The sequence below is a fragment of the Diadema antillarum genome, unplaced genomic scaffold (assembly GCF_040938485.1).
Source record: "Diadema antillarum isolate AM-2024a unplaced genomic scaffold, OU_Dant_1.0 seq00000376_RagTag, whole genome shotgun sequence".
Classification (NCBI taxonomy): Eukaryota; Metazoa; Echinodermata; class Echinoidea; order Diadematoida; family Diadematidae; genus Diadema; species Diadema antillarum.
The window spans coordinates 1366777-1393896 of NW_027271375.1; the positions used below are offsets into that span (position 1 = coordinate 1366777).

General features: G+C 39.1%; 1 protein-coding gene across 1 annotated transcript; it reads left to right on the forward strand.

Annotated features, from left to right (window-relative positions):
* The first annotated feature begins 1081 nt into the window (after positions 1–1081).
* On the forward strand, positions 1082–22307 carry LOC139731494 (glucosidase 2 subunit beta-like). The gene is made up of 14 exons (XM_071642378.1): positions 1082–1238; positions 5629–5754; positions 7382–7477; positions 8314–8495; positions 10238–10301; positions 10769–10919; positions 13269–13347; positions 14201–14293; positions 15192–15237; positions 15923–16204; positions 17203–17362; positions 19025–19099; positions 20136–20235; positions 21224–22307. The coding sequence occupies exons 1-14, from the start codon at positions 1118–1120 to the stop codon at positions 21371–21373; spliced, it is 1725 nt and encodes a 574-aa protein (XP_071498479.1). The 5' UTR covers positions 1082–1117; the 3' UTR covers positions 21374–22307.
* The last annotated feature ends 4813 nt before the right edge of the window (positions 22308–27120 follow it).

Consider the following 27120-nt stretch of genomic DNA (forward strand, 5'->3'; position numbering starts at 1 on the left):
CACAGGTGCATCTGTGCCTTTGGTGACGGGGTTTGATGCCGCCGTCTTGCTGAGCAATCTGAAGATTCATTTTGAACGTTAACTTAATGTTGGCTATATTTTGCTTGTTTATCTATTAAATGAAACGAAATCTCACTTAATGATAAAGCTCATTAAACAACGGTCAATCCCTTCAAGAAATATGTGCAAAAGTGTAAATCAGAGCTGTATCATGTGAAGGGGTTTAAAACTGTACCCTCCCGGAAAGCCGGTTTTATCACTTTTCCACTTAATTCCTCCAAATAAAACTGATATGGAATAATCTTCGAGTATAATTCTATATTAATAGATATATCAGATTAGTGGCCGGGCACGGCCAGTCGAGTAATTTTATTTTCATTTCATCATTTTTTGCGCAATTTCTATTCGCGCATCCCTGTGTCTTTACCATCATATACCACCTATCTTCTATAAGTAGGGATGGCGAAAAGTAATTACCATCACAAAGACATATTTTCGTTAGAAAGTGGCTGATGATTATGCAATGAGACATGAGTCAATTGTCCTATCTGCGCGGCAGATCCAGTTTGCCACATGCTTCAAATACTTTCGAGTGGCGGCATCGAACGTGACTTTAAAGGAAATACGACAGTTGTGACTCCATTCTCTTGAAGTTGAACCTCCTTGGTTATTCAAAATGCCATCACAGAATATTCTTTTTTATTCACGTGAATACAAGTTTGGTTTACAAGTTTACATCAGAATACACAGTGGTCAAAGAAGAAAATTTTATAGTAACTGTAATAGAAAAAAATAATAATAATACAAAAGTCATGTACCGGTAATTAAAATTATGAGCCCGTGGCACTGTACGAGTCTGTAAAGTTTTTATCGCAAGATGGCAGTCGTCCTATTTGTTGTGGCGATCGCGACAAAGATCGACTCTGATCGACTGTCACCAGTCGGCATCTTCCTACTTTTTGGAGAGCATCATCAATCACACACATGGCGTGTGTGTGAAGTAAGACGTGTAATAATACGTGTCGAAATTTCGTGTCTCATGCATGAAAAGCGGTGTGGCTCGGTATACGATCGAGCAAACAGGAACGACCTTACAAAGTCTCTTTCGGAGGACAAAATGGAACTATCTTCAACACTTTCTCTGACGCTTTTTGTGTCATTAACCGTCGCATTAGGAATCTTGTGGATGTGTGATGCCACGGTTCAAGTTGAAAGGCCTCGTGGAGTCTCACTGAGTAGTAAGAACTTCGCTTTTTATCTTGGCCTATAAAGTCTAAGCCCCTCCGAGCAGCGTGTGGGTGTTCGCGTCCTCATTGTCGAGTATGAGATGCGGTCCCATTCATTGATATCTATGTTTGTTTCTGTGCACGACCTACCTCTACAGCTAGCGCGCTAGCTAGGCTAGGTCAGGTGTTCAACGACAAGGAAAGGACGGTGCAAGGCAAAATGTGCATTTGTTTACATACTGGCAAGGAAAAGTCATTAGCTAAAGTTCTTCCTATATTTACTGTTTCACAAGCCATCAATAAAGTGTGTGTAGAACTAGCGCAGAAGTCCAATCCTGTTCACTGCACTGATTTTATATCAAATCAAGCAAATGAAAGGGGTGAACAAACATTGAGTGAAACATACAAGAGGGAGGTTTGGTTAGGCCAGTTTAGCTTCTCATAGAACAACAGGGCTGCCAACTCTCACGCATTTTGGTCCTTTCTCACTCTAAAACATTATTTCATTTGCATGCATTTCTAATTCTATTGATCTCACTCATTTTGACTCCTATGCATTTCTATTAATCTCACTCATTTTGACTCCTAAATTATAGCATTGGCCTATGGGAGTCTCACTCTCAACTAGTTTCCAGTGTTGGCAGCCCTGGAACAAAGGCTACAAATGGACCTATTAAAGGACCTGGCGTAAATATTCCTATAGGAATGATAAATGCCAAATAAATTCAAATAACAACAACAACAAAGCCAACTCCTTTGTTTTACTATTAGGAGCTTTCTTCAACATGACAGCCATCCCTGCTGTGACAATGTTCTAATTTACTAACACAATACATGTACAATATTGGTATGTAGTGTCAAACACAAAAGCAAACAGCTAAACAATCACATGCAGCATATAAATTACATGTAAGATTATAAACAGAGGTAAGACTGAAAGGGGAGACTCATGCCATGGTTGACAAAACTGACAATTACTCACTCATTATCATTCACTTACAGATTAGGAAAACCTGTTTGTTATAAAAATCATAAATCAAACAAAATCTTTGGATTTCTATCAAAAGTTTGTCCTGTATCAAATCAAAACATTTTGTCTGTCTTTTGATTTCAATGTTCTTTTTATTCTGTCCTTTTTCTTTCCCTCTCTTACACTGTAGCTCTCTGACTCTGTATCAATATGACTTATGTTTTCATGGGGTCAGCGATTCACAAGGCTTATACATGTAGATTGCTCTTCTCCGTTGACCCCCCTCACATGAATTTATGGATGCATTGGTTTTGTTCTTCCTGTTGTTTTTGTGAATGTGTGTGTATTTCTCTTTATATTGTTGCTGTAGCTCCATTTCCGTTTTTTTCATTGTATGAATTGTTGTTTGTATGTCGAGTGGAAAAAAAACTTGAACTTATAAAAAAAAAAGAACTGAATATCCTCGATTAATAAGTCAATACCTCATTGATCAAGCATGCTCATGCACAACACAAGCTCTCTTTCCACAAAAAAAAAAAGTGAATCAAGAAATACATTTCACTTTATTGAGGTACTACATTCATACACATGTCAAATATCTTAAGGCTAGGTTATGATAAGTTCAAAAAAAAAAAATAACCCATACATAATGGTTCCATGTTTCCATGCATGCCCCATAATGTATGAGATCTGAGAGTGAGAAGTAGAGTACTGTGTCTACATGTAATAGTAATACGTTATAGTGTCATTGCTGATCATGTGTACTGACTGGTGCTACGTTGTAGATTATTATTAAAATGATAAGGCAAAGCAAGATGGGTAGCCATGGGGATCTGAATGATGGTACAGTACTCTCCGCATAATCGGGTAGGCTCGGGCATAGCGTTTCTTACCCGATTAAGCGGAGTACCCGATTAACAGAAGACCCCGGCTCATTCACAATGGACACACACAATGTGTATGTACATGTTTATGCATTGTACACTGCACTAAACACCTGTCTGTCTATATGCAATTGTGAGTGCCAGCTACATGTGTAATGTTCGTTTGCGTGTGACAAGTCGGTACGTGTACACGTGCTTTCATGTTTAATCACTCCCCAAATGATCGACCTGCTTTACAAATTAAGCAGAGAATGCGACTAGCCTTGGAAAATTTGACATTCGTGATTTCTTAAAGTGTTATACATGCGATGAAATGTGGGTAGAAATGAAATAAGAATAAAATTATTTACCCATTTATGCGGAGAGGCAACCCGATTATCAGGTAATTTTATTGTGCATTGGAACTGATTCTGACATTACTACCCAATTAAACGGAGTACCCGTTTAAGCGATACCCGATTACGTGGAGAGTACTGTAGTTTGAAGAGTCCAATTTCAATTCCATCCCCCCGATGTTTAAATATGCTGTACTGGTATAAATCGAAAAGACTGAAAACAAAAAATCAAACAAGCAGAGTAGTAATAGTCTTATCAAAACCAGACATAAAGAAAGTTGTGGGTCGACTTTTCGCGTATTGATTCCACATGTTGTCATCAAGTGATGATATGAGTTGCAGTTACATTAGCGAGAAGCAGTGATGATATCATCATTGTCATGGCCTGCCTTAATACTTTACTTACACTGTGTAAGTCTCCTGTTGACCAGCACACTGATTTACACAACTTTCATTTTGGGACTTCAATTACTTTAAGGATAAATTGATAGATTTGATATGAAAAATATATCCTTTGCAACTGCATCAACTTATTGTTTCATTGTCATAACCAAAAATTAAGAGCACTTAGGCATGGTAAGAGACTCTTGTTGCTAGATAAGATAACAAAACAGTATTTTGATGTTGTATCTTTATGTACTGCAAACCAATATGGAGAGTTGTTGTGCGGTAATGATATCTAGAACTTTCTGATTTGTGTATTTGTGTAATTGTAGCTTAAGCTCTGTTAGATATAATTAGAACTTTGAAAGAGTTTATAAATGCACCACATGCATGTCTGATTTTGAAGAAATTTCCTCCATTTATGGGTTTAATTATACCCCCGCCAAACGAAGTTTGAAGGGGGTATATAGGAATCAGCAGACGGTCGGGCGGTCGGGCGGTCGGGCGGTCGGGCGGTCGGGCGGTCGGGCGGTCGGGCGGTCGGTCCGTTGCAAATCTTGCGTCGCGAACTACTTCCTCAGTTTTCAACCGATTCCCATAAAACTTGGCACAGATGTGTGCCTTGGGTTGTAGATGTGCAAGACGTATTTTTTGACAGTACCCAAAAGTACGTTGCCATGGTAGCGGCATATTATGGGCAAAAATGGGTACAAATCTTGTATTTTACTTGTTCTTATCAGGAACCTGGTATACTTGGGCCCTGTTTCATGAAGAGTTATAATTGAATATAAAAGTATACAGCTGTAGTTGTTTTTTAGCATAAGTCTAAGGCAGCCTGTGTGGTAAGGGAATTTATAATCGATATAAATTATCTTTTAATAAAACGGGGCACATGTTCCCAAAATGTAGACAAGTTGTTATTTTTTTTTTTTGTTATTTTAATTTTTTGGCGTGTATCATTCATTTATGAATATTTACGCCTGAGCATCCACATTCATGGCCTAACTTCATGTGTATTTTGTGGTGTGCTGACCAGGAAAATTACTGTGATTGAAAGATTAGAGTTTCTTCTATCAATAATAGGTTTGTCTTTTGGTGTCCAAACTGCATTTTTGTCTGCTTAACCTTTTCCATCCTAGTAGTGGGCTTGTTTTGCTTGAAAAATTATATGAAGACATTGTATGTAGCAATCACGGCTCAGCTCACAAGATTTTGACTTTCGCTAACTCCATGCAGGTGGTCTTATTATTTATATAACAAAAGAGTTTGTGAGCTAAGTGCACAATCTCAAGTATGACTGACATTCTGCATTGTTCAATGGTACATCCAGTTGACTACAGAAATAGGATACGTGTACAAAATGTGTACTGCTTGACTGCTTTCGCACAGGCGGATTACCAACCTGTCCATTTTTTGTCGATGGGCAAAAAGAATTATGGTTAGGGCATGGAAGGTTCTTGGGGAATTGCGGGAGGAACAGGTTAACATAAAATGAAGTTGCACTGTAGTGAGGCGAGGCAAGATCTGCAAACTTGTAATGCATTACATGTATGTAAGTATTGTGGCAGAAACATGACATTCAGAACACTTTAATACAGATGTATATTTCAGTGTGTACATGCAGGCAGTTTTGATCACAATTTTTGCACAATTCTGATCATTCATATTCACAGCTTGTAGCCTTCTATAACTTGGTTCGAGTTGCATTTAAGCAAGAAGTGGAGATGCTTGAGAGATTTTACCACTTATATTTTCTTGACATGTAAGAAAGATGCATCTTGCGTAACTTATCAGGCTGTTGAGCATTGCCCTTAATTTTCTTCCCACAGATGAGCCGCTATATAATAAAGATGCTCAGGGGGAGTGGTTTACTTGTCTGGATGGTTCCATGAAGATTCCACGTTCCCAACTGAATGATGACTACTGTGACTGCCCAGATTATTCTGATGAGCCAGGTAAATTTTGTTGATGCTATGGATTTATAAGACGGGGATCAAGGGCGGATCCAGGAATTTTGTAAAGGGGAGGCGCCTTTGCAAAATTAACGGGGGGGTGCACGTGTCCCCCCCCCCCCCCATTTTTTTTTCTTTTTATTTCTTTGGTTTTAACAAAAAATAAAGAGGGGGCGTGCGTCCGGTGCGCCCCCTTCTGGATCCGCCCCTGGGAATGCCAGTTCTCAGGCAAAAGCCTGAACTTGGGCCCTGGTAGTATCAAAGTCCAGGCCCCTACATGTAGAAAGTAACTTCATTTAGATGGAATTTCAGGCCCTCCATTCATTTTTACTGGCATCTAATAAGAAGTCCAGTATCTATTGATGCTGTGTTAAATTCAGAAGTCCAATTTTGACACAAAGTGGGAAATGCATTGAATAGGTCCAAGTTATAATTTTTAGAACAATGACTTGTAATCATGCTTCCAAAGCTTCTGAGGTTTTGCAACAATTATCTGTGTTTCAGAGAGAGATAATCTGCACCCTTTTAGTGCTGTTTGCACTGTCACTGCCTTCTACAATTACCATTTGCAGAGCATTTAAGGACACCAGTCATTCTAATGCTTGAATTTAATTGCAAACCCTATGTTTCTAGTATAAATGCCCGTTCGTCTACTCAATGCCCAGTATTTTGCTAAATGTACATGTCGGTGAGCACAGGGCTCCCCAAATTTCTTCACTTACATGTAAGTGTGTATTATATGCAATACTAGGCCTCTTTGACACTTGTCCAAAGACATCCCAACTCTGAAAGATTGAATTTTAAAGTTAACATGAGTGGTCATCATGTCAAATGCTTGTCTTGATCACAAAGAAAAATAAATAGGGACAAGCTACAAATGAAATTTGTACTGCACAATGCAAAAAAAAAAAAAAAAAAAAGAGAGAGAGAGAATACATTGTAGTTCTTCACTGCCCCATGAACACTTCATCATCATGAACTTGTCAACAAGTTTAAGTTCAGTATCCTCACGCAAAGTAATGCATTGCTTGGAGCTACTTCATACTGTACAAAGTAATGCATATTATATGTCTCAAAGAAAATGGAAAGCAAAAATTTACCAATGGATTACTGTAAAATCAGACATTTTTGTGGACATCTGAATTTCGCAAATTTTGCTAGAGCCAATATTCGCAAAATTAAAATGCATGCGAAAGTTCCTGGCTAGACAATATGCATTGAATGCCAGTGGCAATTTGCGAAAATTTCTTGCTTTACAGTTTATGAATTTGTTGCAGGCAAGGCCATGAAGCATTGACATGACGTATGTGTTCACTTCTTGTTTAACATTTCAGAGTATTAACACTACCCGTATGGGCCATATCAGTTGCAAAGTATGGGGAAAAAAATTCTTAAGTGGTTGCTCTAGCAAATTGATGATGTTATTCCATACGGTGACATTGTCAAATGTGATAACAAATGAGGTATTTACAATTGTACATATAATGTAGTAGTAATGGTTTATTAAAAACTCATTTGCAGCCATGGGGATGGCTGAATTGCAGAATTTTGTACATTTTCATATAATGCAATAAGTTTGTAATATGAATGTGAGACTAACTGAATAAATTGAATTTTATATCATCAACAGGAACCTCTGCTTGCCCAGATGGCAGATTCCATTGTAACAACCGTGGCTACAAACCAATGTACATTCCTTCATCGCGGGTCAATGACGGCATTTGTGGTAAAGCAGCAATTACATGTGTAGATGATGTTGGATTGTCCTTGTGTATATTTGAATTGTATGTGGATGAAGAAGAATTATGAATTTGAATTTAGAAAGCATTTTTAAGATGGTTGTACTTTGTACATTATAGCCGCATTAAAATGATAAGTGCCTACACTCCATATCGCATATTTAGAGTTTATTTGTCAGGTTTTGTTTTTGTTTGTTTGTTTGTTTGTTGTTGTTTTTGATGGTGTAACATAAAATGTACACTGATAGAAATTGAAACAGAAAATTCATGTTATATGTTTTGGAGTCTTAATATTCTGTGATGCACTGGAGAAGACCATTTGCTGGATATCAATGAAATTTATTAACGAGGCATTGCTTTCGTTGGCTCATTTGGAATAAATTCCAGCCCTTGGACAGTTGAACCTGTATGAAGCAAAAGGACAAAATTCCAGTATGCACTGGTTTAGACTTAGTACTGTGGTGTCAATTTTCATTTTTCTTGCTATACTTCTTTCCAGAGCTGTTCTTGGTATGATATGATAAGAATTACACATTTTTGCATGTCCTCATCAGAAGATAAGTTCTGTCCGTGCCCAAATATTTGTGAAAATGAAAATATGGGAATTTCCGTAGACACAATAAATGGCAAGCTGCTAACAAGTACGTCACACAAAGTTGCCACTTTGTCTTACTTTCTAAACTTTAACAATGTATAACTTTCTTTTGTGTGTGATTTTGTTTTTTCCCAAAGTTTCACAGAGTCTACTTCTCTGATTCTTCTGTGATCATACAAAGGAACATAATAATCAGGATGGATTTTTCCCTTTAAACCATTTCTCTAGATTGCTGCGATGCCTCGGATGAGTATGAAGGGCCCGGAGCTGGGCGGTGCATCAACAACTGCAAGGAGCTGGGGAAGAAAGATCTTGAAGAGAGGCGGCAACAGATCCTCCTCTCCAACCAGGGCTTTGAAATCCGGCAGGAGTACATCAAGGCGGGCCAGGCCAAGAAGGCAGAGAGAGAGGTACATTACTTAAAGGGAATCTCTCCCCTAGAATTTTAATTTGAGAGGTGTGAGAGCATGTAATAAGAACTCTATAGAGAAAATTCTATCCCATCACAAAAAATGTCCCAAACTGTGAAATATTAATTCTAATAAATCAGCACGCACTAGTGCGCGCTGCAATAGTAGCCAGATCTGAAAATAGTAGCCGCGTGTAGACCATTGGTGTGTGCACGTTTCCTTTGTTCGCCTCCATCTGCACACAGCTATATCGAATACTGTCTATCGGTATCGCCTCATCAAGCCTTATGCATCCGCATGAGTAGAGGCTGCCGCTGCTGCCTGGTCAATAGCCCGGTGCGGCACGGTAGCACCAACCTAGCTGCGTGCGTGGACATTTGTGTGCGTTTGTGTTTGTGTTGCGTCTAACACTGATCTTATCTTTGGTGTTATCTACGGTAAAATCTTTGGTGAAATCTTTGGTGGCACCAGTAGCATAATTTCCACTTCCGTCCTGATACCTCAACGTTGTGGCGGTCCTTGGTGATCCGGGCGACGACCGAGCCGGCGTGAAATTTGTTCTGTTTGTATTCATCATGTAGCGAAACTCAGGCAAAGCCGCCTGGCGGAGCCCGTCCCTCTCCAGGCCTGGCCACGGCCGATTTCCCCCAACTCGGAGGCTCGCCCTGGCCATGGGCACTTAGCCGTTGAAGTTCTTCTGAACCCCTTCCGTCCTGGCTGGTGATCTACTTCTAGGAGATCTTTCGCCCAGTGGTGCAGTGACAACACCACCCCCTCACGTGGTTTAGCCCGCCAGCTGAGGCGGTGTGCCGGGGTGTGACGCTTGGAGTCAGCACGTGAGAGATTTAGGAGTTGGATGAGGACCGGCGATGCCCGTCCTCCTAGCCAGGTAGGAGCAGCTGCCTAGGTAGGAGCAGCTGCCGAGCAGCAAAGGTACTACCTCTATCCAGAGCCCCCTACACCCCCCTACTAAGCTCCAGTAGCGTGGGAAAAGATGGGTGGTCTGATCGATTTCACAGCCCAATAGGGGTATTCGAAAACCGCAAATGGCGCCCATCAGCCACATGTCAGTAAATATTGCAATGAAGCACACACTCATAGGTAACGGTTAACTCCAGTAGAGATTCTTCGGCTATGAGTGTACTCACATAGAGATCAGTGATAAAAACTATGCATAAGTCATTACAGGGATTTTTGAATACATGTATATCTGAACTGGGCCAACCTTCACATTCCATGAATCCCCACGGTATGTGACCTTGCAGTGAGTGGATCAAGTCGGACCCATTATGTACCCAGCCACTTGCCTTAACTTGCAGAGCTTTTCCATCAACATTCAGTAATCATTCCAAACTTGTTGTACTTGTACGATTAGCAAGCCCATTCAGGTGTAGCAATGTGCCTCAGTCCAACAGGAAGGCCATGGTGATGCAGTAGGGATTAGGGGGATTAGGTAATGTCTGATCACTGATAATTACCTGGTAGTTTCCAGACATTTGTGCCAATCGATGGAGAAACCACTCCAGCATGCTTCTTGTAGAAGTCAACCATGCACCCAGTACTACTAGCCATGCATCCAGTATTTACCGTTACATGATGAATTTACTGGATGCTTGGTTAGCTAGCAAATGGGCATCTCGTACTAAATGCGCAAACGCTTGCTTAGTGTGCATTTTCTTATTGTGGTTTTCCAATTGTTTCTGTCATCTTCACTATTTGATTGCTCTTGTATATTTCATTAGGAATCTCTGAAAAAGTTGCAAGCTGAACGTGATGAATCCAGTGCCATAGTGGATACCAAACAAAGTAAGTTTTACACTTCAAAATCAGTTCGTGTGAGCTCATTTTTACACCATACACAACAAAATGTTTGTGTCTTCAAACTCAAAATTGTCCATACTTAGAATTGAAACATATTATTAAGAATGTCAAAGCCATGAGAATGTCACATCTCGCAAGAAATTTATTATCAATGATAAAGTTATGAAATTTTAAATGATTGTCAATGCTGCTTGCAAGTTTTGTTTTTCTTGTTTTTGCATTGATGTTAATTTGTTCGAAAGGGACTGTCAAGTTTAAAACTTGGTGTCAGTATGAACTCACCCCTTTCCTGTAGATTTGTGGCAAATATGCATAAATTGGATATGATAACTTTTGGGGAGAATACATCACACATGTCATATGTCTCATATACAGTTAAAATATTGAAGATGAATAAAGAATCTACTTCTTCAGTCACCACTATGGCTTGACTTCCTCAAAACCCCATTCAGAATTAAAAGAAGCAGCCGAAACTCCGGAGACCGAGGCGAAGGATAGGCACCAAAAGGCGTGGGAAGCAGAGGTGGCAGCCAAGAAGGCTGCTGAAGAGAAGGAAAGGGCCAGCCAGGCCTTCAAGGAACTGGACGTCAACTCAGATGGACAGTAAGTGAAGAGATATTGCCCTTATGTTGTCAGACATCATGTGTTTCCTAAAAGGCTGTTTGCACTTAAAAATAGATTATATTTCAGTGGTGTTTTGAAGAACTTATAATGAGTCCTCGTTGACAATTCAAAAATTACTACTGCCATTTTGGTAGAACTTGATTAGTGCAACTGATTGACAAATTGCCCTATATCGATGTAAATAAGCACTGAATTGATATGTGTTTTAGTAGTAGCCATGTCAAAAGAATCTTGGGCATGCATACTTGAGCAGGATGCGAACCTACAACCTTCTGATGACTGGACAGGCATCTTATCCACTGGACTACCTAGCCACCACCCGACAACCAGTGCTGGTGCTACAATGTAGCATGCAGTGGGTGCTGCGTAATTATTCAATTATTGACATTCTTCCGCGGAATTGTTTCTATTGCAACTGATCAACAAATTACCCCACATTGATATAAATAATCACTGATTTGATGAGTGTTTTAGAAGTAGCCATGACAAAAGAAATCATGGAGAAATATTTTATTCCTACTTGAAGAATTTGATTTCGTTGAACTCTGAATGCCCATACAATGATTAGAGCCAGACCTTTCGGTTCAAGTTGAAATAGATTGCATGGTAAGAGGTAATCTAGTGCTCTCACAGACTTAGTTGTCTGTGGCAAATAATCAGGATTATCCAAAATGACCCCAATCCTGCAAGGGGCTTACACATCCAATATGAGATGAGTCAGTAAAGGAATAATATAAACATGATTCAAATCCTGAATATTGTTGTCCCCGCCGAACGAGTTCGAGCAGGGGACTATGAAACGGGCTCCGTACGTGTGTGTGTCCATCCGTGTGTCCGTGTGTCCGTCCGTGTGTCCGTCCGTGTGTGCGTCCGTGTGTGATCAAAATGTTCAAAATGCTACTCCTTCGCCATTTCTAACCCAATTTTGATTCTGTTTGCTTTATATGATAGCACTACATGGGAGCTTTGAAACTTCTATACAGAATTTCAATTGTGACCTTTGACCTTGACCTTTGACCTATATTGTACATTTTGCTTCAAAATGCTACTCCTTCGCCATTTCTAACCCGATTTTGATTCCGTTTGCTTTATATGATGGCACTAGGTGAGGGCTTCAAAACTTCTACACAGAATTTTGACCTTTGACTTCTTTGACCTTTGACCTTGATTTTTGACCTATATTGTACATTTTGCTACAAAATGCTACTTCTTCGCCATTTGTAACCCGATTTCAATTCCGTTTGCTTTAAGTGATGGCACTAGGTGAGGGCTTCAAAACTTCTACACAGAATTTTGACCTTTGACTTCTTTGACCTTTGACCTTGATTTTTTTACCTATATTGTACATTGGCTACAAAATGCTACTCCTTCGCCATTTCTAACCCGATTTCGATTCCGTTTGCTTTATGTGATGGCACTAGGTGAGGGCTTCAAAACTTCTACACAGAATTTTGACCTTTGACCTTGATTTTTGACCTATATTGTACATTTTGCTACAAAATGCTACTCCTTTGCCATTTGTAACCCGATTTCAATTCCGTTTGCTTTAAGTGATGGCACTAGGTGAGGGCTTCAAAACTTCTACACAGAATTTTGACCTTTGACTTCTTTGACCTTTGACCTTGATTTTTTTACCTATATTGTACATTGGCTACAAAATGCTACTCCTTCGCCATTTCTAACCCGATTTCGATTCCGTTTGCTTTATGTGATGGCACTAGGTGAGGGCTTCAAAACTTCTACATAGAATTTTGACCTTTGACTTCTTTGACCTTTGACCTTCATCTTTTTACCTATATTGTACATTTTGCTACTAAATGCTACTTCCGGCGGGGACATATATTACGCACCGCGTAATTTCTACTTTTCCTTGTTTATTTCTGTGTGGATGTGTTGGTGGTCATACTAGATTAAGTCAGTACCTTTGAGTGGTAAAATTAGGGTCTGGTCAGTCATGCTTCTTGCTCTTCAGTGTTTCATTATGAAAAGTTACTTCTTCGAATGCAGTTAATAAGAAAGCTATTATTTTTTGCATACAGACATTTTCGAGATTGAGGTCACAGACATTTTTACGATGTGTTGTCTTCATGATTAAACACCAAGGCTATCGTAAGTGCCCAAGTGCCAGTCCGCTCACTCTGCCGCTTTATACAATCAAGATCAGGTTGTGATATCTTTGTGTGTTGTTTTCGCCGGCGGCCCAGCGGTGATTTGCAAAATTTGTGAATATAATATAAATTCCTGGCGAAAATAACAGCTTTTACAGTATTCAGCCATTCTTGAGACAACTACCTTTGAAGTGACACATCCTGTCTTGCCGTTTGTCAGGATTTCCCTCAGCGAGATTCAGAGCCGAAAGGAGTTTGACGAAAACGACAGCGGTGATGTCAACGAAGAAGAGGCGAAGGTGAGAGTATTTGGCAAAATCAGTGGAAAGAACAAAAAATGAAGTTATCTTCTCAACTGACGAAATTGCCGTAAAAAAAAAGATATTTTTCTGGCCCAACATTTTCATCTTGGCCCATTTATCTATAAGATGGCTCTTTTTTTGTACAATCTTAGGCCCTCTTGTACATTTTAGGTAGCATCCCTGATCGTAGAGTGAAATTATCTTATAAAATGCTGCAAATTATACAGCAAGGCAAATTAAGAAAGACTCATGTCAATATGTATCTATAGTGTCCGCACAAGAGACCACAAACAATCTTGAAAGTTGCTTCCTGTAATACTTTGCAAGTATTGTACTTAACGCAGGGCTCGACAGTAATGGTGGCCCAGTGGCCCGGGGCCACCAAAAATGAAAGTCGGGCCACCAAATTTCAAAAAAGCGCAAATTTGGTGGCCCGCCTCGGGCTACCAAAATTTTTTGAAAAGTGTCATTTATTTATGTTAAGATGTTGCAACCCATGTGCCTGTCAATGAATATTCATACTTAGTCTTACCATTCAGCAGTCAAATTTGTTTAAAGGATGGATGAAAAGGACTGAATGAGTGCCTGAGAGTGAGTGTTGCGAGTCTGTTGAGGTTTATTTATGAGTAGACATGTCCAGCTTCCAATTCTTACTGTGATAAAACGTAAATATTTGACTTATTCAAAAAAAAGAAGGAATTTTAATGTTTTTGATTGTTTGGGGGGGCCACCACATTTTTTTCTCGGGCCACCAAAAATGTGAAATTGATGATTTTGGTGGCCCCAACGGGCCACCAAATAAAAAAGTTAGTGTGGAGCCGTGCTTAACGTATGTATCCTCATTTTCCAGAATACACTGGGAGGCTCAACTGCTGTGGATGAGGCTGCGTTCACTGAAAACGTTTGGAACAACATCAAAGATAGATTTAAATCTGCCAGTCAGGTAAGGTGGTGTCAAAAGTCCCAGCCATTTAAACACTTCGCTGTCAGTATCATCTAAATATTGTGCTATATTTTCAGGTATATTACAGAGACAACAAGTTGGAACTACTGCTTGAGCATCTGTGAGGTAGAAATTGAAATGATTTGAAAAATCTAGAGATGTTTCAAGACCTTGTACTTTCCGAATGAGACTTAGAACATGAACATATGAATGGCATAAGAGTTTTAAATGTATTTATCTATCGATGACACACATACAGGATCTTTCGGGGGAAAATAGTTGATCCTGGCTGATTCTTTTAATCCTCCCTCTTCGTGATATTATCACCTCTAACACAAAAATGGTAAGATTATGAAACCAAGATTGAACACTGACCATGTATGTGTGTATGCACGGTACTTAGTTTTAAAGGGATGGTATAGTATTGGTGGAGATGAGGATTGGGCTTCTAACTTTTTGCGAGATACCAAGAAACCACTAATGAAATATTGATAGTACAGAGCATACCATTCTAAGAGGAATTGAAAGTTTATTTGATGAAAATCTATTTTGGAATGGCTGAGACATCCAAAAATAAAGTAAAACAAAGCGATCGTAATAACAGATGGCTCCCACCTTTTATTAGAAACGCTCTGTTTTGGATATCTCAGCCATTTCAAAACTACTTTTCATCAAATAAACATTGAATTCCCCTGGGAATTACATGTTCTTCTACACTTCGTAGGTTTCTCATTATCTCACAAAAAAAAAAAAAAAATGTTGGAAACCTGAAATTAGGTCTCAAACAAAACTATGCAATCCCTTTAAAGAAGTACTTTGCCTATTGTTTTCACATTGAACAGGAATGTCAGGGATGATATTTGTCAGCAAGGTTGGTTTTTGTGTTTACTCTTTGCAGTTGGCAGCAGAACAAGCTGAGGGAGTTCAAAGGTCAGAGACTACTGGTGAGTTCAACGACCTGGTCCTGGATATATATAAATGGACTTTGACGAAATTTTCATTTGTTTCGTGGTATTTAAAAAGGCACATGTAATAAGTTTTTTGAGGTGATCCCGTGCATGATCTGGATCTGAGATATTTTCTAGAGTGTATGCACAGTTCTTGATGGAGGCGTGTGTTCTTTTAGTGCTTACATGTATGGTTCCATGTGCAATCATCCAGGAAGGGGGGGGGGGGGGGGGGGTGCAGGCTTCAAATAAAGACATACGATTCAGAACATTAACATCATTTAACATGAGACTTTGACCACCTTAACATACTAGTACTTCATTAAAATTTGTGTATATCATTTTCCATCATCTATAACAGGAGGACAGTCAAAAGAACACAATGCATTGTGGTTTTGGAAACATAGGATGATATAAAACTTGTGTCGTTTGAATGTCATCTCAACTTTGTTTCATCTGGTGTGTAAGCTTCAAATGAAAGTAGGCTCATCACAAATGAAGGTGTATGATTCATCACATAAATGTCGTGTAACATATGATTTCATGAAAAATAGTCCATATCACTTGCCCATCTGTGAGAAAAAGAGCAAATGTCAAGCAGACACGATAATGTGTGGTGTTAAAACAGATTGTGATATGAAACTTGTATCATCTGTCCACTCTTGGCTCCTGTTTCTCGTAGATGAACCTGCCGCATTCGACACATTTGCTGATGAGGACGACGAAGACGACATTGACGAGTATGACGAGGAGGAAGAGGACGAGTGGGCAGATGAGGATGACGATGACCGCGACGACCTCGTAGAGCACGACGTGGACGAGGATGCGGAGGAGGAGATGAGGAAACTGAGCAGGGAGCGACGGTTAGACCGACTGGCCAAGAGACGAGAGGAGAGGGAAAAGAGAAAGGCTGCGGAGGACAAGATGCCCGAATACGACGAGGAAACCAAGGCTCTGATCGCGAGTGAGTATGATAGAAAACTCTCAGCTCTCCTTTTGTAACAGTAACCCCAATGCTGTCAAATTAGGCCGGTTACCAAGATTTGTTTCCACTTTGCTGACTGGTATATCACTATCTTTACTTTGTCCTGCTGCGACTAGTTCTATCAGAAAATACTCTTGTTTCATGGCACGGCTGTAGAACCTAAGGGGTCGGTTCAAACATGAGATGTTTTGTGTGTCCTGCTACTTTGTCCAATGCTTGATCAGCAGCTTTTCCTTTAAAGACGAATTCCGTCTTCTCCACTTTTGGCATTTCGAATCATGATAATTCAGAAAATACATAAAACATCTGACAGCCTAGCGAAATAAAAGTTGATTGGTGGCAATGGTGTGTTGCATCAGCATAACGAGTATGTTGGTGTACTGTCCCCCCATCTTTTGAACAAATGGCCTCACTCAACACACCTGCCATTTAATGTCGAGTCAAATTCAGAATCGATGTATTTAGAAGAAGTAGGCCAGACAGAGTTGTTTCAAAAATGCAATATTTGTCTTGTGCTGCTGAGAGACTATAACCAAAGATGAAATCCTGTGTGTGTAATTGTGGGATATGAAGCAAACTTAAGATACACCAGCTAAAAATATTGTGCCATGAGTGAACTGTAGATGTGAGGAAAAAAAACAACAACAAGTGAGGATATTGTACGTGAACTACTATATACACCATATATTTCACAAGGGTGTCATTTTTGCAAATTTCCCGAGTCAGTTACTATTCTTGAATAGTGCAACAATAGTACTACAACAATAGAACAACATGCAAAGATATATTAAACGCTGATCCTGACATGAATATGGCATACAAGCATACATTTATACGTTCATTACTTGTACTCCATGACCGCGAATTCAATCACTCGCGAAATTGCCAGAAAGTCCCAATTAAAAGAAAAAAATTAGACTCACTAAATATATGGCGTATTCAGTAATTCCATGTACTCGTCATTCTCATCATCGCAGCTGCTGATGAGGCGAGGAAGGAGTATGACGACGCCAACGACAAACTCAAGAACATCGACAGGAGCATCAGCGACATTGAGAAGCAGCTCAGGGTCGACCTCGGACCAGAGCAGGAATTCCAGGAGATGCAGGGAAAATGTTTTGAGTTCACAGATAGAGAGTAAGAGACAGCTGTAACTCATTCCTTTCAGTGACTGTTCTCATGTACTGTATACACTGACATTTTCGCAGTTGTTATTTTTGAGCAAAAATGTTGACAAAAACAAAAAAGAAAATTTGCGTCACACATAACACTGGCCATGGCAAGTCTAGTCTGGCCCTGGCATATATGTTCTTGTTGAAGTTGAATGCTACTTGCTATCGGGCCCCCTGATTAAAGGGGAAATCCAGTCCCAAAATAAGTTAGTCTGATAAAAAAGAGTAAAATCATATGAATTCAATGGTAGAAATTTGACTGAAATCATAAGAAAAATAGGGAAGTTATGAAATTTTGAAGTTTTGATAATGTCTGCAAAACAGTTCTTGTACAGTGGATATGAATATGCAAATGAGTGAGCTGACCATATCGTAACCTCACAATTTTCCATTGATCGTGTACAAAAAATGGCAAAAATTCAATATATCTGTTATTGAAGTCTTAAACATGATGTTATTCCTGGTTGAATAACTTCAGAATAGTGATCAGTTAGATATACCAGGATTTGAGCCTCGGGCATGATTGCGTTTGAATGAAAAACTGGAAATGTCAAAATTTTATGTGCAAACTATATGGCAAGTTGTGAGGGGATGACATGCTCGCTTTGCCATTTGCATATTCATATCCCCTGTACAAGAACAGGGCCCTGTTTCATAAAGCTGTTCGTAAAGTTACGAACAACTTACGAGCGACTGGTGATCAGTTCTGATGTGCTATACTTATCAGAATTTCCATAATTCAGCACAAGAACTGATCACCAGTCACTCGTAAGTCGTTCGTAACTTACGAGCAGCTTTATGAAACACCCCCCTGTTTTGCAGAAATTCGCGAAACTTCAAAATGTCGTAACTTCCTTATTTTTCATCCAATTTCAGTCACATTTTTACCGCTGAACTTGTAAGATTTTACTCTTTTTTTATCAGACTAACTTATATTTGGAATGGATTTCCTCCTTAAATCTTTGAAACACTAATACTTTTTTTTTCTGAGAGATTTGATCTCCTTTCAAGCAGTGTTATAGTTAATGGTCTGTTTAAGAAAGAACATTTTCTTCTTAGCATTTTTGATTATGTTATGTTCTCTTTGTGTTAATGTGCAATTATTATAATGAGACCACAAAGCATCACCAAAAAGAAAACAACAACAACAACACACACACACCAAAGAATGTCCAATCAACTGTCATTCACAACTACATATCTGTATTGTGCAAATACCAGCATGTACAGTATTCATCCATTCATATGTCTGCCACTTTTTTGCCTTGTTGACACATTTTGCTGGCTATTTACTTGTCACCTGGGATGAACCCACAAGTGGTCAGCATCATTTGCCAATCTTCTGGGATGTGTGAGAGAAGTTAAGTGGGACCCTTTATGTGTGTGAGTTAGGTCCTTCTCACACACACACACACTGGACCTCCATTTGTATCCTATGGAGAGACAGGGTGGTTAATTTCTTTACTGGAGGGGGTAGAATGGTCACACACAACACTGCTCAGCTTGGCTTGAGACAGATCCGTTTTACTCCAAGGCATGGTAAGACGACAACAGTCATTTTTTCAGTCATTCATGCCTGTAAAGATAATCATTTTATGTGCCCTCTCTCCCTTTGTCTGCAATGCAGGTATGTTTACAAACTTTGTCCATTTGAAAAATCTTCACAAAAGCCGAAGCATGGAGGATCAGAAACATCACTTGGGTGAGTTTATGTGGTCATTTTTTTTTAGTGGTTGTTGTTGAAGTAAATAACTGGGAATATGGCATAAATTAATATAGTAAAGATATTTATCAACTTTACTAGGTGTAGCATGGCTAAGCCTGTACATACTAAATACACATTGCAAACATTGCACTGCAGTGGCCAGAATTCAGCAAGGTAGTTAGTCTTTTATTAGTATTTTCATACAATAGTGGAAGGAGAGGAAGTCGGTGTTATATCTATGCAGCTATTATGCACTTTGTGCTAGAAGTAACGCTAGTGTCTGATGGATGTTTTGCCTTGGACAACGATCAAGATCACAGTTTGAATAAGGCGTGGAATCATGTTTGAAATTTGACCAAATTGGCAAATGGTTAACAGTGATTGATGTTCTTGTGTGGCATTTAATCTCCATGAAAAGACCTCACATTTTACTTTTGGAACATGGGTGCTTGGAGGTTCCTCAGAATCTCCACCCCACAAGCCCAGAGGGGTCTTTTTCATACCAGTTGGCCTTGAGATTGGCTAGCTCCAATTTCGGTTTCAAGGAACTTGTGCCCATCTGCCCTTTTCAGAACAGCAACCCTCTTAGTTTAGATAACGCTTTATACAGACTCTGAACAGTTTGTTTGTTTGTTTGTATGTATGTTAGTTATATTTGTTTGTTTTGTGTGTTTGTTTGTTTTTATTACATATTGACATGGCTAAGGACAAGAGAATAACAAGAACACAGTAGACACTAACCCAAATCATTGTGAATATGTCTAATAAATAGCTGTGCTTCTTTAAAATTCTTGATATTCTTTGATGCTGAAGGGGTCTGCCAATTAAGGTGATGAAAGGGATACATTTACTGCAAAAGTTTTTCAGCCTGAACATGACTGATTCAACTGTTGTACTAGATAACAATTTCTAACAGCGTTGACCGTAAGGGCAAATTCTTTCATGATTATACTAGTATTGCTTGTCAACACACAACTAGATTGTGTACTTCTACTCTTTTATTTTTAAAAATCATTGGTGAATTTTCTTTCAGTACCTGGAACCAGTGGGAGGGTCCAGCAGACAATAAGTACTCCGTCATGATGTATACCAGAGGACAAAAGTGCTGGAATGGTCCAGACAGGTCAACAAAGGTAATGTTTGCAATGAAAATAGTCCTGCTGTCTTTTCACTGTACTTCCTTGTTTTTTTAATGAAAAATGAGTTAAGAAAATGGGATTGCAACTGGATTGGAAACCAAGTTCTCCAGATTCTTAGACCAGGGGCCTGTTTCATAAAGAATTGAGCAAAAGTTGCAATCAATTGCAAATTGCATTTCAAACACAACTTTGCGGTTGATCACAAGTAACGCTCTATCTACTGAAAGTTACACTTGACTTTTCTTGAAATCAACCGTAAGTGTTTTTATGAAACAGGACTTACCCTCAGTATTGAACTTATGCTCGATTCAACAAGTTACGCTCAATAAATGGAACGTAAGATCAATCGCAACTCTTTATGAAACAGGCCCCGGTGCTCTTATCAAGTGAGCTGTGGAAAGCCCTAGTACGGTGCTCATCCCACAAACCCATTAATTCTCAATATTTGTACGGTCGGAAGCTTGCATAGACCCGACATAAACCTGAAGAATAGAAATGAACTTCGAGATAAATGCTAGAAATTACCGAATCCAAAGTGATGCAGCATTTTGAATATGTAATGAATGCAGGCAAAGGAAAATAACCAGAAATATATGTAATATGGATGATAAATGAGTAAAGAAGATGGTCAAAGAATATGGGATCTTGCCCCCCCCCCCCCCCCCCACTTTTTTTTTTTTTTGCATTATACATAGGAATACATAGGGTCCAACCACTTACCACTTTACCTCGGAAGTGGCACCAGGAAAAAAAATATATAGTTAAGCTTGTTTTGTTTTGCTTTTTTTTTCTTGTTAGCTGATGAAACCCCGAAGTGGCACCAGAAATATAAACTGCCCCCCCCCCCCACTTTCAAAAAGGTGGCGTCAGCTGTGACTAGCAGTGGAGTCCAGTCTTCATTATTTAGTAGATGCAGATTATGAAAGATATCACTCATCCAAGCTCACTGCCTTTCATATTTATTTCCCTTCTCTCCCCGTAGGTGCTCTTAAAATGTGGCATTGAAAACAAAATCACGTCAGCCAGTGAACCGGATCGCTGCGTTTACCAGTTTGAATTGATCACCCCAGCGTTGTGCACGTATAAATATGACATCAACACGGGCGAAGCCGATACTCATGACGAGCTATGATGACAGGGTGTTTCCGTGGTAACTGTAAGTGAGTCTTATCTAGGGTAAATAGTATATGGCATCCCAACGGCTGAAGTCAGCGTCAGATTTTCACTAGTGAAGATAGGAGATGGAAAAACCGCAGATGCTATCATGGCATGAAATTCATTCTTTCGTCCAGTTTCCTTTTCAGATGATACTGTTTTTCGAGACCGATTGGCTGGGAACTTCCAAGAGCAGTGAACAATCATAAACTTAAATAACTCTTAGTGAACTGTGATTGCCAATGATCGCACATTAGTCACAAAGTTTGCTCTTATTTAACTACCTCTATTTTTAAGGAATGCTAACCATAACATACATGTATTCAGGATGAATTCAGGACACCTAAATTTGCCACACTTCTGGGCACCATTTCATGAAAGCTGTTAGCCTTAGGTAAGGTTTCATAAAAGTTGTTAGCCCTGACAAGTTGTCAGTCTCTGACAATTTCAGTAAAGACATTGGTTTTGATTGGCTGAGAAGCGCTGGTCACTGACTGTTATTATGGTGATTGTCAGAAGCTGACAACTTTCATGAAACAATGCACTCACAAGTTGTCAGTCTCTGACAATTTCAGTAAAAGCCTTAGTTTTGATTGGCTGAGAAGCTCTGGTCACAGACTGATTCTATGGTAATTGTCTGAGACTGACAACTTGTTACGGCAGACTACTTTCATGAAATCGCGCCTCGGCTGTGATGTGATGGGAGAATTTTAGGAGTTAATGTGAAATCAGACCAGAATGTGAAACAGCAGCCTATTATGATATCAACCAAAAGCAGTGGAATTCATCAGGGAGCTAGGTATATGCAGAACATACAGTGGAGCAAAAGGATATTATGTATCATGCAGGAAAAAAAAACAACAACAACAACAGGAGGATTGATTGATTATCAATAGGTCTCAAGAAAAAAAAAAAAATTTTAAAAAAGGCAGGATACTTACCTGTAGAATCACTGAAACCAAGCTACATGTATAGAGTGCCGAAGTAATGATGTCATCGATGCAGTCTCTTGTTAAATCGTAGTGCTGGTTCCACACAAAATACCCTCACATGAGGCTTCGGGCAGTGGGTTGCAACCGGGTACAAGCATGGTGAGCAACTGATGTCCGATGACTACTCAAACCACTGAGTGATATGGAATGATCAGAAAATGTGGCCTTTGAAGGGAAATGATCTTTGTTTCACAGGTCGGATTGTGAGTATTTCTATGGAAAATGTATGTGCGATGATTGGTACTGCCTCTCAATCAGTAAAATAATGTAGATGGTCTTTGCACACAGGTTCGATTACATTCTACCTGTTGCAGAAGGAATATCAAGTCTAGCAGGTCCTCGTAGCGTGTTTGCTGATATAGGTTTGACTGCATTTGATGTTCGAAATCAACATCTGATGATTGTTGCAGCCATCGTGATGTGCTGTTTTTCATTTCAAAAGCCTATTATTCGTCTCAAGAATTGAAATGACTTCAGCTGTTGGGTTGCCATGGTAACAGAGCCACCATGAATGTGTCATACTTCACGCCCACATCCCTGTAATTGAATTCAGTGATTGTTATCAAGAGTAAGCATCACTGAGTGCGGAAACTTTGGAGACAGGGATAGAATAGAGAATAAATTTTTGATTCATTTCATAACATTTATAACTTATTGATTTGTAAAACACTTGTCCGATGTGTGTTTTGATATACTAAGGCCACTTTGAACAGTATCAACACTCTTTGAGAAATGTCAATCAATAAAGCAAGCATACAATGCGTGCATTGCTTTATAAAGTGTGTATGTTTCATGATAAGATATTTGTTCTGTAGTGCTGGTGTATTTGTTTTTTTGAAATTGGAATCCCTCCAAGAGATTTTTGCTTTCTATCGAACAGAAATACTAATGTCTGTGTTGAAACCTTGTTTCATAGGGTGTGTTTGAGCGCTCAAAAGTGAACCAAAGCGAACCGTATCGTTTCGTGCTGTGCTATATTTGGAGCGATGGCATGCTCTGTTGAGAAGGAGTACCTCATGAGTTATTCTTAGAGGGAGTCATGCATTTTGTAGCAAGAGGGTCATTCACATGGCGCGCTCAAACTTTACAGATGTTCGAACAAAGAGAATGAACTCTTTGCATTATGACATATGACGCATGTTGCATGCATTCTTCACACGCGAACTTTTGGTACCCTTTTGGAGCGCATCGGGAAGTGGTCCACTTTTGGCTTGGTACAGTACGGTACGGTACACTTTCGGAGCATTTGAGTGCTCCTGCGGTGAGGTTTGTTACGGTTCAGTTCGCTTTGGGAGAGCACTCGAACGCAGCCATAGAAATGTTTTTCATTTTCATGTTAGTTTCAATGGGAGCATCAAATTCTGATGTAGTTTGTGCAGGAAGGCCAATGAACAAGTTTGTTTATTTTTGAATGTGTGTATCTATAAATGTTTATAGCAAGCTTTGACATGGATTATACAATACTTGCAGGTATCTAATCACAGTAAACATACAACATACAGGTCAGTAAACATGCAAACCTTGACAAGTATTACTTCAAAAATCACAGTCATATGTGTGTGCACAATATCACTACTGAGTATTTCTATTCCAAATGCATTGCTCTGCAATTAGTGTAGTGTATGCACCATATATTTAGTGAGTCTGGCTTTTCTATGACTCTCGACTTCCTGACAATTTCGCAAGTGGTTGAATTTGCAATCCTGGAGTACAACTGTATTATCACGCACCTTGTTCATTTACTGTCTACTGCTTACCAGTACATGGTTATGTGCATGTTTTATTGGTGTTGGGATTAGAGTTAATAATCTTGCGCGTTGTTCAATTCACAAATAGCATCCAACTCATGATATTTCCAAGAACTAAAAACCCCCCAAATAAAATTTGTATATGGTAAATACAATAGCTCTTGCTCCCCCAGCGTTTTACCTAATGCCTGACATGTACTGATGTGACCCTTGTAGGTGCACAAGTTTTCACCTGTTTCAATGCTAACATGCTGACTCATGTTCATACAACATGCAACTGAATGGTAGACATTTAACCTATTGAAGACTACTCCCTTGTATACTCAGGCAGGTGTCTATGGGACCTGCTTGTTATAGCAAAATCAGCTCGTCCACAAGGGGTTTAAATAGTCAATTACATAGCTAATCAAGAGCCATCTGATACTTTGTAGAATAATTCATGTAGCCGCATGTTCATGTGAGATACAATCTTGATAAATCTAGGGTCTTTTCATACATCCATGATGACAGGAAGAAATTTATTGGGACTCTTAATGAGCTGTCTTTGCCTTTAGTAGTGTTGTTCATGAACAAAGAGCTCATGCAATGGTTGAGTATTTTTTTTTTTTAGCTGCAAGATGCACTGTCATGTTCCAAAATTTAGAAAATTTATGCGGACATGGCTGTAATAAGATTTGTTGAGGTATTTATGAAGCATCGGGTTACCATGGTAGATTTTAAGATTTAGTGCTTCATTTGTTTGTGCATCAAATTGTTGTAAACTATGTGCCTTCTTCATGTTCCGAGAAATTACCGTGTATCATCACTCACACAAATTGACAAAGTCTAGTTGTGCTGTACATGTATATGACTGCATTGAGAAGACACTGGAGTAACAACACATTAACAGTGATTAGCTTAAATCATGTTCTGTAGCATTGTATATGAACAAGGACTCTGATGTTTGACTTAAATGTTGAGTATTTGATGGATCATTGAGACATTGTGTACCTGACTTTATAATACAGATTACTTGCATGTACAATGTACCATGGTATACATCATGTTTAGAGGAAAATACTGAAATACCTGTACCGTTTAGGGTGAGAGCCAGAGATACATTTGTAGGCTGACACAGAAAAATATGATTTCTTGTCAAATCCAACAGAAGATTTCTACCATACTTATGTGATATGCAGTGCAAAAGAAACACCCAGGTAACGATCACTTTGTCGCATATGTCATACACTTAGTGTGTCCTTTACACGTATGTTACCACTTGCATTTTCAAGACTGATGACATAGCCAGGATCAAGGCTAACAGATGACATAGCACCTCCTTACTATGTTGGGGTGTTTGTTGTTTTATTAACTTGCAAAAAAAAAATAATGAGAAGTGATCATGAAATGTAGACCAGAACAATTACTCAAATTAATGATTATTGCATCAAGTCTTTTTTTATATTTGCAACTGATTGACAAATTGCCCTTCATCAATGTAAATACATGCAGATTTTTCAGTATGTGTATGCCTGTGATTTTGTTATCGGTAACATCGCTCAAAACACTGCACTATAATTGGTATGATTTATGTCAATGGAGGGCAATTTGTCAATCAGCTGCAATAAGAACAAATATGATTCTGATTTTTGACAACTTAGTGGGATCCTATAATTAATCTGCACATGTTTTACTGTCAAATAGTGATTTATGCACTTTTATGGTAGCATGCTGATGTTCTGGTAAGTCTATCCTGATGCAGAATTTCTGCAAAGTAATTGTGTATTAAAGTAACTGTGTATTAAACACTGTTTTGCCTCATATGTGGCTACACTGTAGTTTCAAAGCCATTGTGTATCAACTCAGCATCAACCACGAATGTTCGGTATTTACATGTCATCACGTCATCATTAATATTAAAGGATAGTGTCAGTCACACGCTCACATTTACAGTGTATATTGCTTGAATGAGACATTCTCTAATTTTGTACTTGGCCAATTTTGTACAGCCGATCACTGCGACCTGTGCATCTACAGTGTACATGTACACATGTGATATTTGAATGAATGAGTTTGGGCATTTTGATCTGTCTGAAGGAAAATCATTTTGATTTTAAACTTGCTCAAAGTGATGAAATGTATTGTATCATGTTTCATGTTAATGAAGTGTTTCAAGTCTTTTTTTGTATTTCTGATACCACAGTGATAAAATGACTTTAATTTCTGTGTATCTGCTTCCTGCAATTGGGCTTTGACATGTTGTCCCTTCTTCAACATATTTATATTCACAAAAGCATTTATTCCTCATAAGAAAGAATGTACTGTAACTGCACAAGAGTACCTGTACTCTGCCACAGACTATTCTATTCTCATCGTCAGACATCCATATACTGTATACGCCGAATATTTCGCGAGGTTTTTATTTTCGCAAATTTCGCGAGTCAAGTGCTATTCGCGAAATTAAAGACACGCGAAAATATTGACTCTGATCCCGATGTGAATGTGACGTACAAGTGTACACTTCTCCGTTCAATGCAGGCCTCCACGATCGCGAATTTAACAACTCGCGAAATTGTCGGGAAGTCCCGATTCGCGAAAATTTAGACTCGCGAAATATATGGCGTATACGGTATTTTTGTGACACAGGGTCGTGGAGAGCGTTGGCTGGAGTGAAAACAAACCCACGAGTAGTCTTGGGAGTCGGTAGATCGGCATACTTTTGAGACAAAATTATCTTCTTTTCTTCCCTGACTGGCTTTGAAGATCCATAAAAATAATGGTCCATCGTAACATTTCTGAGAGCCACAGGGAATTTTATGGACAAATCACGGAAAGGAGTGGTAGATTGAGGACTCTGAACGCCAACAGTTCCAAGTTCCTGAACACCATACAGTGTCCTCTGTATCACCATGTTGATTCTTATGCTAACAGTGGGCATTCCATTTATGCTCAAGCTCCACACATGTATAGGCAAGTTGTTGTTTTTTTTTCACTCTAGCAACCAG